The sequence below is a fragment of the Takifugu flavidus genome, unplaced genomic scaffold (assembly GCF_003711565.1).
Source record: "Takifugu flavidus isolate HTHZ2018 unplaced genomic scaffold, ASM371156v2 ctg633, whole genome shotgun sequence".
Taxonomy (NCBI): domain Eukaryota; kingdom Metazoa; phylum Chordata; class Actinopteri; order Tetraodontiformes; family Tetraodontidae; genus Takifugu; species Takifugu flavidus.
Window position 1 is genome coordinate 1 of NW_026622245.1, and position 15306 is coordinate 15306.

Consider the following 15306-nt stretch of genomic DNA (forward strand, 5'->3'; position numbering starts at 1 on the left):
AGTGGACCATGCACATCTCCGCTTCCTTCTTTATTTCTCTGTTGGCCCTCTCCGACCGTTCATGCAGCATGCAGATTTCAATGGCCGCGTTCAGTGTCAGCGTTTTCTGTTTTAAGAGCTGGGCGCGGACCGTGTCATCGTGGATGCCGCAGACCAGACGGTCCCTAACCAGTTCATCATGTAGCGCACCGAAGTCACATTTCTTGGCCATTACCTTCAGCGTGGCAACATAAGACTGGACAGACTCCTGTTGTTTCTGGTTGGTTGTGTTGAATGCATGTCTGTCCATAATTACATTTTTCACTGGCAGGCAGAGCTGGTCAAACTTCTGAACGAGGACGTCGAGGTCTTCACGATCCTCTTCCCTCTCGGAGTCGAATGTGTCGAGTTTATCCAGAGCTTCTGGGCCGGCCAGGTTGAGGAACGTGTAAGCCGTTACCTTCTTGCTAGTGACCGACAGCCCGGCGTTGCAGCATCCTGAGTGGTCAACACGTGATATGCCACTGCCTAAACCATGGCAAACGCCACACAGTCTGCAGCATAGTCATCAGATTTGGTTCTTTCCAGTTGGGGAGGTTACTCATATTTAAAGAAGGAAACTTGGAGAAGTTTGAACCCTAACAACAACGACTAAACAAGAATCTTCGTGCCATCAAAGAAACCAAAGCAAATAGCCAAATTTTACACCCAAAAAAGAATTTCTGTTGTTTGAGGTATTAAAACAGCTGTGATGAGGAATATAACTGAGGGGGTGAATAAGGAATACTTCAGGATGATTCTATATAACAGAAATTAGCTCATGCTCCCAGGGCTGATCTGGACCCTCCCTTCTGGTCTGGTGCGAGTGGTCAAGTTCCTGAATCTATACTTGGTAGTTCGTACTTTAAAGCACATACTTTCTGCCAGTGGCGCTGCTGACGGGGGTGAAATTCTTTGTGGGATACCCAAGTGTCCCGCCAGCAGACAGGGGACATCTGATGCATACTTAATCCAATGGGAAGAGCAACAACACTCCTGGGAAACTTGGAGCATAGCTGGCAGGAGTAATGCATAGAATAGGAACAGTATCCAGGAAGTAAGTATGTTTCATAAGTATGTGATCATGCAAGTACGGACAGGTCCACCTATTTTTTCATCTGGTCCGAAGTCCTAACTCTCGCTCTGAGGCCGGCCAAGGCTGTGAGGAAGTACTACAACATGTACGACACACCGTGTGAGGCTTATAAACACCTGCATGTGGGTAGTAATACAGTTGTTCACATCTGTTGCTAAAGATGGAGATGCAAAGGCATGATTAACTAACCAGGCGTGAAAAGATCATCTCAAAATGGGGACGTTCGGTTGTTTAAATGTTTGTCATGGTGAAGGCAGACGGATGGTTTCCTCTAAAATTCTCAAGGCCTCATCTGTGTACAGTTTGCAGAGGCTGCCTGTGGTGACGCCACGGTGATGCTGAACGGATCCATCGCCACCCCCTTCGACAATAAGAGGTCAGTCCCTCCGCTACCTTCCAAGTTTATGGGTGGAGATGGTGTTTTCTGACATGTGTCCTGTTGTTTTCAGTGTTTTTGGGAGCGTCGAGGTTCTGAAGTTGAACTCCACCAAGGTCAGGAAGTTGACCGTCGTCCTTGTCACAGCAACGACACCCGTGTAAGGTTCTAGGTTCTCTCCTGTCACCAGTTTGAGGTTGTTGCCATATAAATGTCCAGAACCTGAAGTTCTGCTCTGGGTCTGCTCAGGTCAGACTGCTCAAACGAGTCTTTACAAAAAATTAAGGCAGAAACTGGACAGTCTTATCATCTACGAATGCAAGGAAGTGAGCGAGTAAGTATACGGGCAGCTTCAGGCAGCTCTCTCTCACACTCACACACACACACACACACACACACACACACACACACACTTACATCAGCAAACACTTACACTCACACTCACATTCTACGAGTATCAGCAAACACTTACACTTCCAGTAAAAGAAAACATCATACACATTTTCTCCAAAAACCTCTAAAACATGTTGTTACGGTTCGTGGTTGTTTAGGACCCGAACGCAGGCAAGACGTAGTGATGAAAGGTCCAAAAATTGGTTTTATTAAACAAACACAAAAGGCCAGTCCTCCTGGACTACAGCTACAGTTATTTCCCCGGATGCACACAACGAGCTCCAGCATGGAGCCACAAAAATCTTCTTTTACATTCACAAAAGGCGTGTTTCACTCGAATGTTGCTCCCTAATCTGGCCAAGTGTGTGTTCGCGAGACCTTCTCCTTTGTTCATCCATCCAGCCCACAGGTGTGGCTGATCAGACAGCACGATTATTATTATAGAAGGGAGGGGGGACCATTTACCTAAACCACTGCAACACATCTCCTTCAAGTCAAGTTTATTCAGAGCCCCAAATCACCATCTTTGCTGCCTCGGAGGGCTCTACAGTTGTGACACCCTCTGTCCTTAGACCCTTGAAATGGCTCAGAAACAATTAAATAATCCCCATTTAGGGAGAAAGAAGAAACCAGGAGAGCCACAGATGAGGGCTCCTCTCCCTGGGATGGACAGACCTGCAGTAGATGCCACATATACAGAGAGCATCAGTAATATATAGGTTATTATAGCCATATTGGAACTGGTCTAAAGTTGCTCTACGTTAGAAGGCGTCGATGGGATTAGAAAACACGTCCATGGGTTAGGGTTAGGGTTAGGGTTAGGGTTAGGGTTAACCCCTAACCCAGGTGCAGCCTCGTACGGAGCTCTGACCTCAACCTTCAGGTCTTGATGGACCCTATGGATCAGGAAGACTTGAGAAATGCTGCATCAGTAATAGGTGCATTTATGTGAGAGTAGATTTTTCAGACAAAACACACTTAAATGCACAGCATAGTCATCAAATCTGGTTCTTTCCAGAAGGAAACTTTAAAGAGTCTGAACCCTAACAACGACTAAACTAGAGTCTACGCGCCATCAAAGAAACCAAAGCAAATAGCCACATTTTACCCACATTGTGAGGTATTAAAACAGCTGTGATGAGGAATATAACTTAACTTTACACGCAGATATGACTGCGAGAGCATCTGGAGACACTTTGAGGAGGCCGTCTGCCGTCAGACTCCTTGTAACACAACCGTGGAGGATTATCGACACATGTTTTACGCTATGGCACAAGCCTGGGCTCCCCCCTGTGGTCGGGTGAGCAAGAGTTCTGCTTAAGGTCTGAATTACTGACACACCATCAGGCTAACTATCTGTAAATGAGGGCTTTTCTTCTGTTCTGTTTAGTTCCTCTTCTGGAGTAAGACCAAGACCTTCGTGCAGACCTTTGTAGCAGCTTTACGGTACTTCTGGACGCTAGAGGACACGCTAGCCGGCTACATGTTCAATGACCTCCTGTGGTGTGGACAAGAAGACAGTGACGGTAGAAAAACACATTATAGCACATCTGGGATGCTGCTGATGCTCAAATTAACCAGAATCTGATGGCCTGCTGCAGAGATGCAACCTCAAACGCTAAAAAATCTTTGCTGGCTAACAAACTAGCACACAGACACGCCACAAGGGATTTGTTTTTTACGCGTACGCCCAATTCAACCATCGCTCAGGAAGCTGCAGCTGTGCTCCTCAAGGATTTACTGTGAATGTAGTTTTGAATAACTTTCCAACACGTCAACGCACCACTGCCACGTCTTCAATGATGCCTGATTTACAAAAAAAACGACATCGTTACTGATGTCGATGCTTCTCACAGGCTTTGACTTTGGTTCCTGTCCCGGCTGGTCAGCCTGTGAACGCCATCCAGTGTACTCTCTGTGGCGCCGAGCTTCCCAAAACGTGAGCGTCCGGCCGTTATTCGCGCACGCCAGAGTGAAACGTTGGCCTCACATGATGTCCCTCATGTCTCAGTTTGCAGAAATGGCCTGTGGGAACGTCACCGTGCTGCTCAACGGCTCCGTCGTCGACGCCTTCAATAGGGAAAGGTGCTGAAGCACATCTGTGGCGAATGTGTTTGATCAGAAATGATTGTGTTTTGTTCTCGCAGCATGTTTGGAAGTGTTGAGCTGGACAGTCTGGACCCCTGCAGGGTGGATCATGTCAACATAAAGGTGGTGACCGATCGGGACGGACCCTTCATGTAAGGAAACAGTCATAAATGAAACTCATCAGGTTACTCATCCCCTGAGGACTAAAATGCCAAACTTTGGGATGCCAAGAGGCTGATTCTGAATACATTTGCTGGAGCTAAAGAGGAGTGAGGAGTTGTTTTTCCATCTCAGGAAATCCTGTAGTCGAGGATCTGTCTTAGACCTGATCGAAATCCTCCGGTCTCGAGGTTTCCGCAGACAACGACCGGTGAGCCAAAATCAGTGTCAGTGCTGTACCCTTTCGGAGCACTCCATGTATCCCATAATGCTTTGCATAAGATAGTGTTAAACTGATGGTGGCCCTGCATCACAGCAATGGCAACATTGGAAACAGAGACACTCAAGAGTTCTTTTGGTTTCTTGTACCGTATTTTCACGACTATAAGGCGCACCTAAAACACTGAGATTTTCTCAAAAATCGACAGTGCGCCTTATAATATGGAGCGCCTTGTGTGTGGAATGAGTTCCAAAATCTGCTGTGCGCCTTTGGTAGGTGCACTACGGTAAAGGCTCTGCCAATCGATTAGCGGCACACCTCCGCGTAAGGACCCCCTAAAATGGCGCCGGTCAAGAGAGAATATGAGGCTTACTTTAAACTGCAGGCCATTGAATATTTGGCTGAAAATGGCAATCGAGCAGCTGCGAGACATTTTAATGTAAATGAGTCCATGGTCAGAAAGTGGAGAAAACAAGAAAGTGAACGAAAGTGAGGAAGACAAAGCTGAGTTTCCGCGGGAACAAAGCAAGGTGGCCCGAGCTGGAAGACCGAGTGGAACAGTTGGTTGTGGAACAGCGAACTACCGGAAGGGGCGTCTCTACTGTCACCATAGGCCAAAGCGACTGCTGAAGAAATGGACATTGAGCACTTCCAAGGAGGTCCGTCGTGGTGTTTTTGCTTTATGAGGAGGCAGCATCTCTTCATACGCACAAGGACAACTGTTGCGTAGCGGCTGCCCGCGGACTACCAGGAGAGGGCGGCCATCTTCCGCACCTACTGCCGCGACAAGATAACCGCGCCCAGCCACATCTATGAGGCAGCGGCGGGCAAGTTAGGCCACCATATGTGGGTGGATTGTAGACGCATGGGCTATGATACCGTCTTCATGTATTGGAAGAGCTTTCACAAAAGCCGGCATCAACGCTGAAGCAGAACCGGTCCGTGAGCCTGATTCAGATGATGAAGAAGAGGAAGAGGTCCTCATGCTAACTTGAAAATCCTGAGCACGTCGGAACAGGAGTTTCTGACCTTTACAGATCCCACCTACGGCAGAACTTTCAAAGTAAATATGCTGCTTAATAATCGACTCAAAGGTCACGTTTCTCACTTGTGAAACGTGTTAATCCAACCGTGGTGTTTCTGTAACATATGAGTGAGAACATGCAACACAACCGGAGGTGTCAGGACTGAGGTTTTGGCTGTGGGTTATTCTCATTTTCAGGCCAGATGTGTATTCAACATTTTCAATTATTAAGTTATACACGATGCATTTAATACAAAAAAGACACGAGCTAAAACCTGCTAAACTACCGTTTTCTTCACTTTTAACCTGTTAATGATAAACTCATGCACGCAATTCAACTTCTTTTCTTCATCGATAGCCTTAATTCTTAAAAAGGATTAAAAGGAAACGTCAGTAAGGGTGTGTTCAACAGCAGCAGTTTAGATAAATGTCTCAACCTTTTATTTATCTTTTGCATAAGTAATTAAAGAACACGAAAGGTTCTCGCCACTCTGTTGCAACCAAGAGTGCAGCGTGGTTCCAGTAATCTTATTAACTTTAGTTTCACTTAAATGTCACACGGTTAATGGTCCGACTTTCCCGTCGAACGTAACGCCCGAGGAGCGCAGCGCGAGCGGCGTGAGCGTTGGGGCAGTGACGTCACGGCGTGGGGGGGGGCGCATATAAGACAGCGTGCGCGAGCGCTCGGGTGACAGAAGGCGGACTGCGTCTTGCCAACAGCCGAGGCGACTTCCGGAGTGAGTCGGCAGAAGAGAGGAAGAGAGGGATGAAGCGAGGGGTCTGCATCGCGGCTGTGGTGCTGCTGCTGGTGCTGGTGCTGGTGGTCGAAAACACGTTGGGAGCGACACTCAGTCGGAAACCACTCCAACAGACGTTTAAAGAGACTTTTATCGCCAGGTGTCACCAGTACAAAGGGTAAGTCAAGACTGGGATCACAGAATGCACCGCAGACCTGCAGAAAATCACACAAGAGGCCTTTTATTCTGAGCTTTCTGCAGGTGGACTGTTTAATGTGAGCGCTGCATGGTTTAAATACTCAAACAAGCAGTTTTAGTAGTTACACAATTGAGTGTTGAGTATAAATCTGTAGACAAACTTAAAAATACGGAAAGAAGTTCCAGTGGGAACTGTTAACGGGGTCTTAAAGATAAGGAAGATCTTTTATTCCCTGCAGGAGCGACTGTGAAACCATATGGAGCACGTTTGAGCAAGCGTATGTGGGACGGGACCCCCGTAAAATTCCCAAAGATGCCTACAATCCCCTGTTTCAGGTGGCCCCCATCACAACGCCACGCGACAAGGTAACCTCGATTTGTCACCTGTCTGTTACCCACCTGTGGCAGCTCTCAGATCGCTCATGGCAAAATATAACCTTTCATTTTGGCGGGGTGTTTAGACCATGTTCTGGAGCAAAACGGAGCGCGTGGTCCATGCCTACAATGATAAGACAAAGTGTTTTGTTACGATGGAGGACACCCTGCTGGGGTCGGTGTTGAACAACCTAATCTGGTGTGGAGAAGAGGGCAGCAGTGGTAAGACCAAGAACTTCATTATTAGCCAAGCCAGAAGGTTTCTCAGCTACTATTAACATGTGTAACACAGCAGAAGGATGCTGTGGTGCGCTTACAGGACGAGTTCTAACTTGACTCATTTATCGGCACATCAGAGCCTGAGTCCTTTGAACCGGCTGCCTGTTTGTGTAGAGAGCTGGCGCTGTGCACGAATATGACTTTAATTGTTAATATTAACTGACTGATTTGGCATCAGGGAACTTTTTTCAAGTGCATTAGGCCGAGGCTTTATCCCAACTCGAAATGTTTTATTTTATTTATATCCCTTTGACGTGACGCTGATCTGCTGATGTCACCTAGAAACGTTCACCAGCGGCTGCCCTGACTGGAATGCCTGCGAAGACAACAAATACAACCCGGTTCGCTCCTTCTGGACTCAAGGATCAGCTAAAGTAAGTGAAGGATTGGTGATTTTATAAAAACAATTTGACAATGTTTCCAGTGCTCGAGAGTCAAAACAAATCCTGGCTGAATGCTAAAATGGTCTCTTGGTCTGGGTCCTCAATGAGGCTTTGTGCCGGTCGCCATGGAGTCACATGGTGCTCTCCTGAGCGAGCTGCAGCAACCCACGGATGGAGGGACAAAGTTGATGTGGGTAGTAATACAGTTGTGCACATCTGTTGCTAAAGATGGAGATGCAAAGGCATGATTAACTAACCAGGCGTGAAAAGATCATCTCAAAATGGGGCCGTTCGGTTGTTTAAATGTTTCTCATGGTGAAGGCAGACGGATGGTTTCCTCTAAAATTCTCAAGGCCTCATCTGTGTACAGTTTGCAGAGGCTGCCTGTGGTGACGCCACGGTGATGCTGAACGGATCCATCGCCACCCCCTTCAACAATTCGAGGTCAGTCCCTCCGCTACCTTCCGAGTTTATGGGTGGAGATGGTGTTTTCTGACATGTGTCCTGTTGTTTTCAGTGTTTTCGGGGAAACCGAGGTTCCGAAGTTGAACTCCGCCAAGGTCAGGAAGTTGACCGTCGTCCTTGTCACAGCGACGACACCCGTGTAAGGTTCTAGGTTCTCTCCTGTCACCAGTTTGAGGTTGTTGCCATGTAAATGTCCAGAACCTGAAGTTCCGCCCTGGGTCTGCTCAGGTCCAAATGCGCAAACGAGTCTTTAGATGAATTAAGGCGGAAACTGGGCAGTAATATCATCTACGAATGCAAGGAAGTGAGCGAGTAAGTATACGGGCAGCTTCAGAGGAGGCGTTCCCCAGCCCACTGTTCTGACTGTCTCGTGTCTCTCTGCAGAACTCGCATTAATGAATGTGCCTCCAACAATAACATCCCCTGCACGGACTGCTGGTGAAGTCCTGCTCCACCACCACCACAGCCATATTGGACGTGCTGCACCATTGGGGTGCACGTGTCCGAAGCTAGCTAAAGTACTTTTTCAGGCTTGTATCACCGGGTTGTAAATGTGATGTGTTTCATAAATTTAGACTGTTAGGACCGTAATCACCCTCAGATATCAGTCCTTTATTATTATGCACCCCTGCTAACATTACCTGCCTTCATTTTTGTTTTAATAATAAAATTCTGAAATGTGTGAAATCAGCTTTGAAACATCTGTGTGCTGCATTTGCTCCTGTTCATATTCAGAGTTTTAGCGTTAGCGAACACTAGCTAAATCTGTGTCAGAGGTCCGCAGCCGGTGTTTTGGGGGGTAAACTGGACTAACGGATCACGGGATTATGATCAGAACCACGTTAGTGTCTCACCTGACTAAAAAAAACGAGAGATTACTCTTTATTTAGTCGTTTGTTGTTGTTCGCCGAAACAGACCCATGTGGTTTTATCAGCATTGGAGGCTCGACGGCGGAGGGTGCTTACGTCACGGGAGCCGCAAGATATAAATAGAGCGGATCAACGGAGGGGGGGGGGGGGGGGGGGGGGTCCACGGAGGATTCAGATAAAGCTCTGCCTTAAAATCGCGGTTCTGGTGCTCGTCGCCCTCGCCTGGTGGTCTCTAAACAAGTTTATGTCAGGTTGTCAGTGCTCCGCAAGGTAAACTAGAGGACTGAATACTGTCCAAATTAATGGCCTGAATGGGGCTGCAAAAGTTTTGCTGAAGTTCCAATTCACAAGGGGGAAATATAAAATTATATTGGATGCACGTCACTGCAGATGCCAGTTGGTTTAACAACATTCAACAGTATTTCCTTCCTGGGTTTCAGCGTGTAGCTGGCTGATGTGGACGCACTTAGAACCCCCCCCCCCCCCCCCCCCACACACACACACACACACACACACAAAACTAGTATCAGGAAACACTTACACTTCGAGTAAAAGAAAACTGCTGATCACTGATGTCCTGCAGGTGCGCCAACAGGTGGCCGGAGCATGGCTCCACCACGCCCCCTGCAGGACAAACACAACTGGGAATCCTGGATCACAACACATGTTGAAGTTTGGGGGAAAACAACAAAAAAACAGCATTTCAAAATGCACAACTGCAAAGATTCTATAGGCTTGTATTTCCTAAGAGTTTATAGGAATTAATTTAATTTATTTTAATTGTCTAGTTTGTTACAGATTTATTTAACATAGGCCTATAACACAATGATAACTCAGGTGTTGCTGACAGTTGAAAACAACATTTTCAGGGGCAACATAAACTATATACCTTTTTAAAGGCTGCCTTAAAAACATCTTTAAAATAATCTCTTCCAAAAGACACTCAACGCTCTTACCTCTCTGGGGTAACAGTTGAACAGGTATAGTTGGCCTAATTGCTGTTATTCGTTTTCTGCCGCTTATCCGGATCCGGGTCGCGGGGGCAGCAGCTTCAGGAGGGATGCCCAGACAGCCCTCTCCCCGGCCACTTCCATCAGCTCCTCCGGGGGGACCCCCAGCCGCTCCCAAGCCAGGCGAGAGATGTAATCTCTCCCCCTCGTCCTGGGCCGGCCACGAGGCCGCCTCCCGGTGGGACATGTCCGGAACACTCCTAAAGGGAGGCGTCCGGAAGGCATCCTAGCCAGATGCCCGAGCCTCCCCAACTGACTCCTCTCGATGTGGAGGAGCAGCGGTTCTACTCCGAGCCCCTCCCGGATGTCCGATCTTCTCACCCTATCTCTAAGGCTGAGCCCGGCCACCCTGCGGAGGAGACTCATTTCAGCCGCTTGTATCCGCGATCTCGTTCTTTCGGTCATTGATGGCCATAGGTGAGGACTGGGACGTAGATCGACCGGTAAACACAAATCGTCTATTTACACAGCATGATTTCATGTTATAACCACTGTATTAGCAATGTAACAACTTTAGTGAGTTAGCTATTAAAATTGTAAGAGATATTGTTAAATTTGTATCGTCACCCTGAATTTTAATAATCTAGACGTAAACACACGTAATACCCCCTCCTGCCGGAAGATGGCAGCATCGCCCAGGCGCTTCTGATCAGAGATGAGGGTCGATTAAACTGATCACAAACCGCTTCTGCTCTTCCCTTAACGGGGTCGCGGGGGTCATAGTCCCCGTCTGACATTTGTGGACAGCATAACAAGCTAAGAAATTTAAGGATATAAAGAGGACGATGCTCCAAATTAGCCCACTGGTCTTTGTTTGACCTGTCAAAGGGAGCACTTGAGTGTGTGTGAAGTTTCCACCAGTTTTCTGATGCTTCTTCCACATTCTGCGAGTACATCTCTGTGCAAACTGTCCCCTTCCTTTACATTTCATAAACACTTACGTGTCCATCAAAGGCAACGCGGTGCCCCTCAGGCCATCGTGGCAGCTGACAACAGCAACGTCTCACCACCTAATGGGACTCATGGGGTCTGGATGGGAGGAGGGCCGCTTGGAAAACCTTCCTCTGTCCTTTAAGCTTCAGTTCAGGACGAAGCTGTGCTAGAGCGGAGGGGCTTTTGGCGTCGTGGCTGGGGTGAGTATTTTACACGCCTCCGTCCTTAACTTAGAGGAAAAGTTCTTGAGATAATCATCTGAAGCCGCCGAACTGATGTGAGTTGCTTTTTGCTTTCAGTTGAGGCCTTTGTGATGATCTCTACCGGGGCTTAAACAGCAGCAGTTGAAACAGGAAGTGTTGGTTTTCAGCAGAAGTCGAGGAGTTAATGCGCTTACAGGGCAGCAGATAGAGGAACGGTTCAAATGATTGACTTTCGTAATGATTGACTCCCCGCTGTGCAGCTGTAGTTCCCACAAGCACCTGCTCAAGAGGAAGCTTCCCCGTGTGAACGAGTCGTGCGAACGAGCCAGGGCTTTTGTTTTTTCTCCCATTTCCATGAGCCGAACCCAAAGATCTGAGGGCTTCTTTTAAATTCACAAAAGGCGTGTTTCACTCGAATGTTGCTCCCTAATCTGGCCAAGTGTGTGTTCGTGAGACCTTCTCCTTTGTTCATCCATCCAGCCCACAGGTGTGGCTGATCAGACAGCACGATTATTATTATAGGAAGGAAGGGGGGACCATTTACCTAAACCACTGCAACACATCTCCTTCAAGTCAAGTTTATTTAGAGCCCCAAATCACCATCTTTGCTGCCTCGGAGGGCTCGACAGTTGTGACACCCTCTGTCCTTAGACCCTTGAAATGGCTCAGAAACACTTAAATAATCCCCATTTAGGGAGAAAGAAGAAACCAGGAGAGCCACAGATGAGGGCTCCTCTCCCTGGGATGGACAGACCTGCAGTAGATGCCACATATACAGAGAGCATCAGTAATATACAGGTTATTATAGCCATATTGGAACTGGTCTAAAGTTGCTCTACGTTAGAAGGCGTCGATGGGATTAGAAAACACGTCCATGGCCGGCAGGGCAGCCTCGTACAGAACTCTGACCTCAACCTTCAGGTCTTGATGGACCCTATGGATCAGGAAGACTGGAGAAATGCTGCATCAGTAATATGTGCATTTATGTGAGAGTAGATTTTTCAGACAAAACACACTTAAATGCACAGCATAGTCATCAAATCTGGTTCTTTCCAGAAGGAAACTTTAAAGAGTCTGAACCCTAACAACAACTAAACTAGAGTCTACGTGCCATCAAAGAAACCAAAGCAAATAGCCACATTTTACCCACATTGTGAGGTATTAAAACAGCTGTGATGAGGAATATAACTTAACTTTACACGCAGATATGACTGCGAGAGCATCTGGAGACACTTTGAGGAGGCCGTCTGCCGTCAGACTCCTTGTAACACAACGGTGGAGGATTATCGACACATGTTTTACGCTATGGCACAAGCCTGGGCTCCCCCCCTGTGGTCGGGTAAGCAAGAGTTCTGCTTAAGGTCTGAATTACTGACACACCATCAGGCTAACTATCTGTAAATGAGGGCTTTTCTTCTGTTCTGTTTAGTTCCTCTTCTGGAGTAAGACCAAGACCTTCGTGCAGACCTTTGTAGCAGCTTTACGGTACTTCTGGACGCTAGAGGACACGCTAGCCGGCTACATGTTCAATGACCTCCTGTGGTGTGGACAAGAAGACAACGACGGTAGAAAAACACATTATAGCACATCTGGGATGCTGCTGATGTTCAAATTAACCAGAATCTGATGGCCTGCTGCAGAGATGCAACCTCAAACGCTAAAAAATCTTTGCTGTCTAACAAACTAGCACACAGACACGCCACAAGGGATTTGTTTTTTACGTGTACGCCCAATTCAACCATCGCTCAGGAAGCTGCAGCTGTGCTCCTCAAGGATTTACTGTGAATGTAGTTTTGAATACCGTATTTTCACGACCATAAGGCGCACTGTATTAAAAGGCGCAGTCTCAGTTATGGGTGCTATTTCTGTATTTAAAACATACACGAGGCGCACTGTATTATTAGGCGCATGCTGAAACATACAGTAAAAAATGACAACTGAAATAAAACAGTGAGTTTCGACACATTTTTTGAACAAAATATTCATTCTACCGCCACAAAACCATCAAAGTTTTCATCTTCTGTATCTGAATTAAACAGCTGCGCTATTTCAATGTCCAACATCCCGAATTCCTCTTCTTAATCATCTGAATCGGACTCACCAACCGATTCCGGTTCAGCGTTGATTTTGTGAAAGCTCTTACAATACATGAAGACGGTATCATAGCCCATGTGTCTACAATCCACCCACATATGGTGGCATAACCTGCCCGCTGCTGCCTCATAGTCTTTGTGAAGGAGTGTTCGCCTTCCGTCACCCAGCGCTCTGTCCATTTCCGTGGCAGCCGAGAACCACGGTGAACGAAGACTTCTCGTGCCCCGTTGTGCGTATCACCACCGTGCTGGTCCCTTTTTCTCCACTTTGTGGGTCAAAGGGATGTTAAAAGTCAGAGGGATCTCATCCATGTCGGTGATGTGGCTGGGCGCGGTTATCTTGTCGCGGCAGGTGCGGAAGATGGCCGCCCTCTCCTGGTTAGGATTAGGGAAGATGGCCACCCTCTCCTGGTTAGGGTTAGGGAAGATGGCCACCCTCTCCTGGTTAGGATTAGGGAAGATGGCCACCCTCTCCTGGTTAGGGTTAGGGAAGATGGCCACCCTCTCCTGGTTAGGATTAGGGAAGATGGCCACCCTCTCCTGGTTAGGGTTAGGGAAGATGGCCACCCTCTCCTGGTTAGGGTTAGGGTTAGGGAAGATGGCCACCCTCTCCTGGTTAGGGTTAGGGAAGATGGCCACCCTCTCCTGGTTAGGGTTAGGGTTAGGGAAGATGGCCACCTCTCCTGGTTAGGGTTAGGGTTAGGGAAGACGGCGGCCCTCTCCTGGTTAGGGTTAGGGTTAGGGAAGATGGCGGCCCTCTCCTGGTTAGGGTTAGGGTTAGGGAAGATGGCCACCCTCTCCTGGTAATCCGCGGGCAGCTGCTGCGCAACAGTTGTCCTCGTAAAGCGAAAACACTAAGATTGCTCGATTGTCATTTTCAGCCGCATATTCGATGGCCTGTAGTTTAAAGTAAGCCTCATACGCGTCTCGCTTCACCGGCGGCATTTTAGGGGATCCTTATGCCTAGGTGTGCCGCTAATCACTTAAGTGTCCATCAAAGGCAACGCGGTGCCCCTCAGGCTATCGTGGCAGCTGACAACAGCAACGTCTCACCACCTAATGGGAGTCATGGGGTCTGGATGGGAGGAGGGCCGCTTGGAAAACCTTCCTCTGTCCTTTAAGCTTCACTTCAGAACGAAGCTGTGCTAGAGCGGAGGGGCTTTTGGCGTCGTGGCTGGGGTGAGTATTTACACACGCCTCTGTCCTTAACTTAGGAGGAAAAGTTCTTGAGATAATCATCTGAAGCCGCCGAACTGATGTGAGTTGCTTTTTGCTTTCAGTTGAGGCCTTTGTGATGATCTCTACCGGGGCTTAAACAGCAGCAGTTGAAACAGGAAGTGTTGGTTTTCAGCAGAAGTCGAGGAGTTAATGTGCTTACAGGGCAGCAGATAGAGGAACGGTTCAAATGATTGACTTTCATAATGATTGACTCCCCGCTGTGCAGCTGTAGTTCCCACAAGCACCTGCTCAAGAGGGAGCTTCCCCGTGTGAACGAGTCGTGCGAACGAGCCAGGGCTTTTGTTTTTTCTCCCATTTCCATGAGCCGAACCCAAAGATCTGAGGGCTTCTTTTAAATTCACAAAAGGCGTGTTTCACTCGAATGTTGCTCCCTAATCTGGCCAAGTGTGTGTTCGCGAGACCTTCTCCTTTGTTCATCCATGCAGCCCACAGGTGTGGCTGATCAGACAGCACGATTATTATTATAGGAAGGAAGGGGGGGGACCATTTACCTAAACCATTGCAACACATCTCCTTCAAGTCAAGTTTATTTAGAGCCCCAAATCACCATCTTTGCTGCCTCGGAGGGCTCGACAGTTGTGACACCCTCTGTCCTTAGACCCTTGAAATGGCTCAGAAACACTTAAATAATCCCCATTTAGGGAGAAAGAAGAAACCGGGAGAGCCACAGATGAGGGCTCCTCTCCCTGGGATGGAAAGACCTGCAGTAGATGCCACATATACAGAGAGCATCAGTAATATACAGGTTATTATAGCCATATTGGAACTGGTCTAAAGTTGCTCTACGTTAGAAGGCGTGGATGGGATTAGAAAACACGTCCATGGGCCCAGGTGCAGCCTCATACGGAGCTCTGACCTCAACCTTCAGGTCTCGATGGACCCTATGGATCAGGAAGACTGGAGAAATGCTGCATCAGTAATAGGTGCATTTATGTGAGAGTAGATTTTTCAGACAAAACACACTTAAATGCACAGCATCCTCCCTAGAGCGGCCCCACACGAGGTTGTCGTCAATCTCGATCGCGCATGGCTGTCCCTCAAATAGCTGCTCCATGCACCTCTGGAAGACCTCACTGCCCGTGGTGATGCCATAGGGCATGCGTAGGAAGGTGTAGCAGCCCACTGGGGTCATGAAGGTGGTGAGTCT

General features: G+C 47.9%; 1 protein-coding gene across 1 annotated transcript; it reads left to right on the forward strand.

Moving 5' to 3' along the window:
• The first annotated feature begins 1611 nt into the window (after positions 1–1611).
• Positions 1612–8501, forward strand: LOC130521000 (ADP-ribosyl cyclase/cyclic ADP-ribose hydrolase 1-like). The gene is made up of 14 exons (XM_057024667.1): positions 1612–1650; positions 1740–1824; positions 3051–3183; positions 3274–3409; positions 3740–3822; positions 3895–3968; positions 4031–4123; positions 6549–6675; positions 6771–6906; positions 7246–7337; positions 7717–7790; positions 7864–7950; positions 8040–8123; positions 8196–8501. Exons 3-14 carry the CDS (start codon positions 3139–3141, stop codon positions 8251–8253), a joined length of 1089 nt encoding a protein of 362 aa, XP_056880647.1. The 5' UTR covers positions 1612–1650; positions 1740–1824; positions 3051–3138; the 3' UTR covers positions 8254–8501.
• The last annotated feature ends 6805 nt before the right edge of the window (positions 8502–15306 follow it).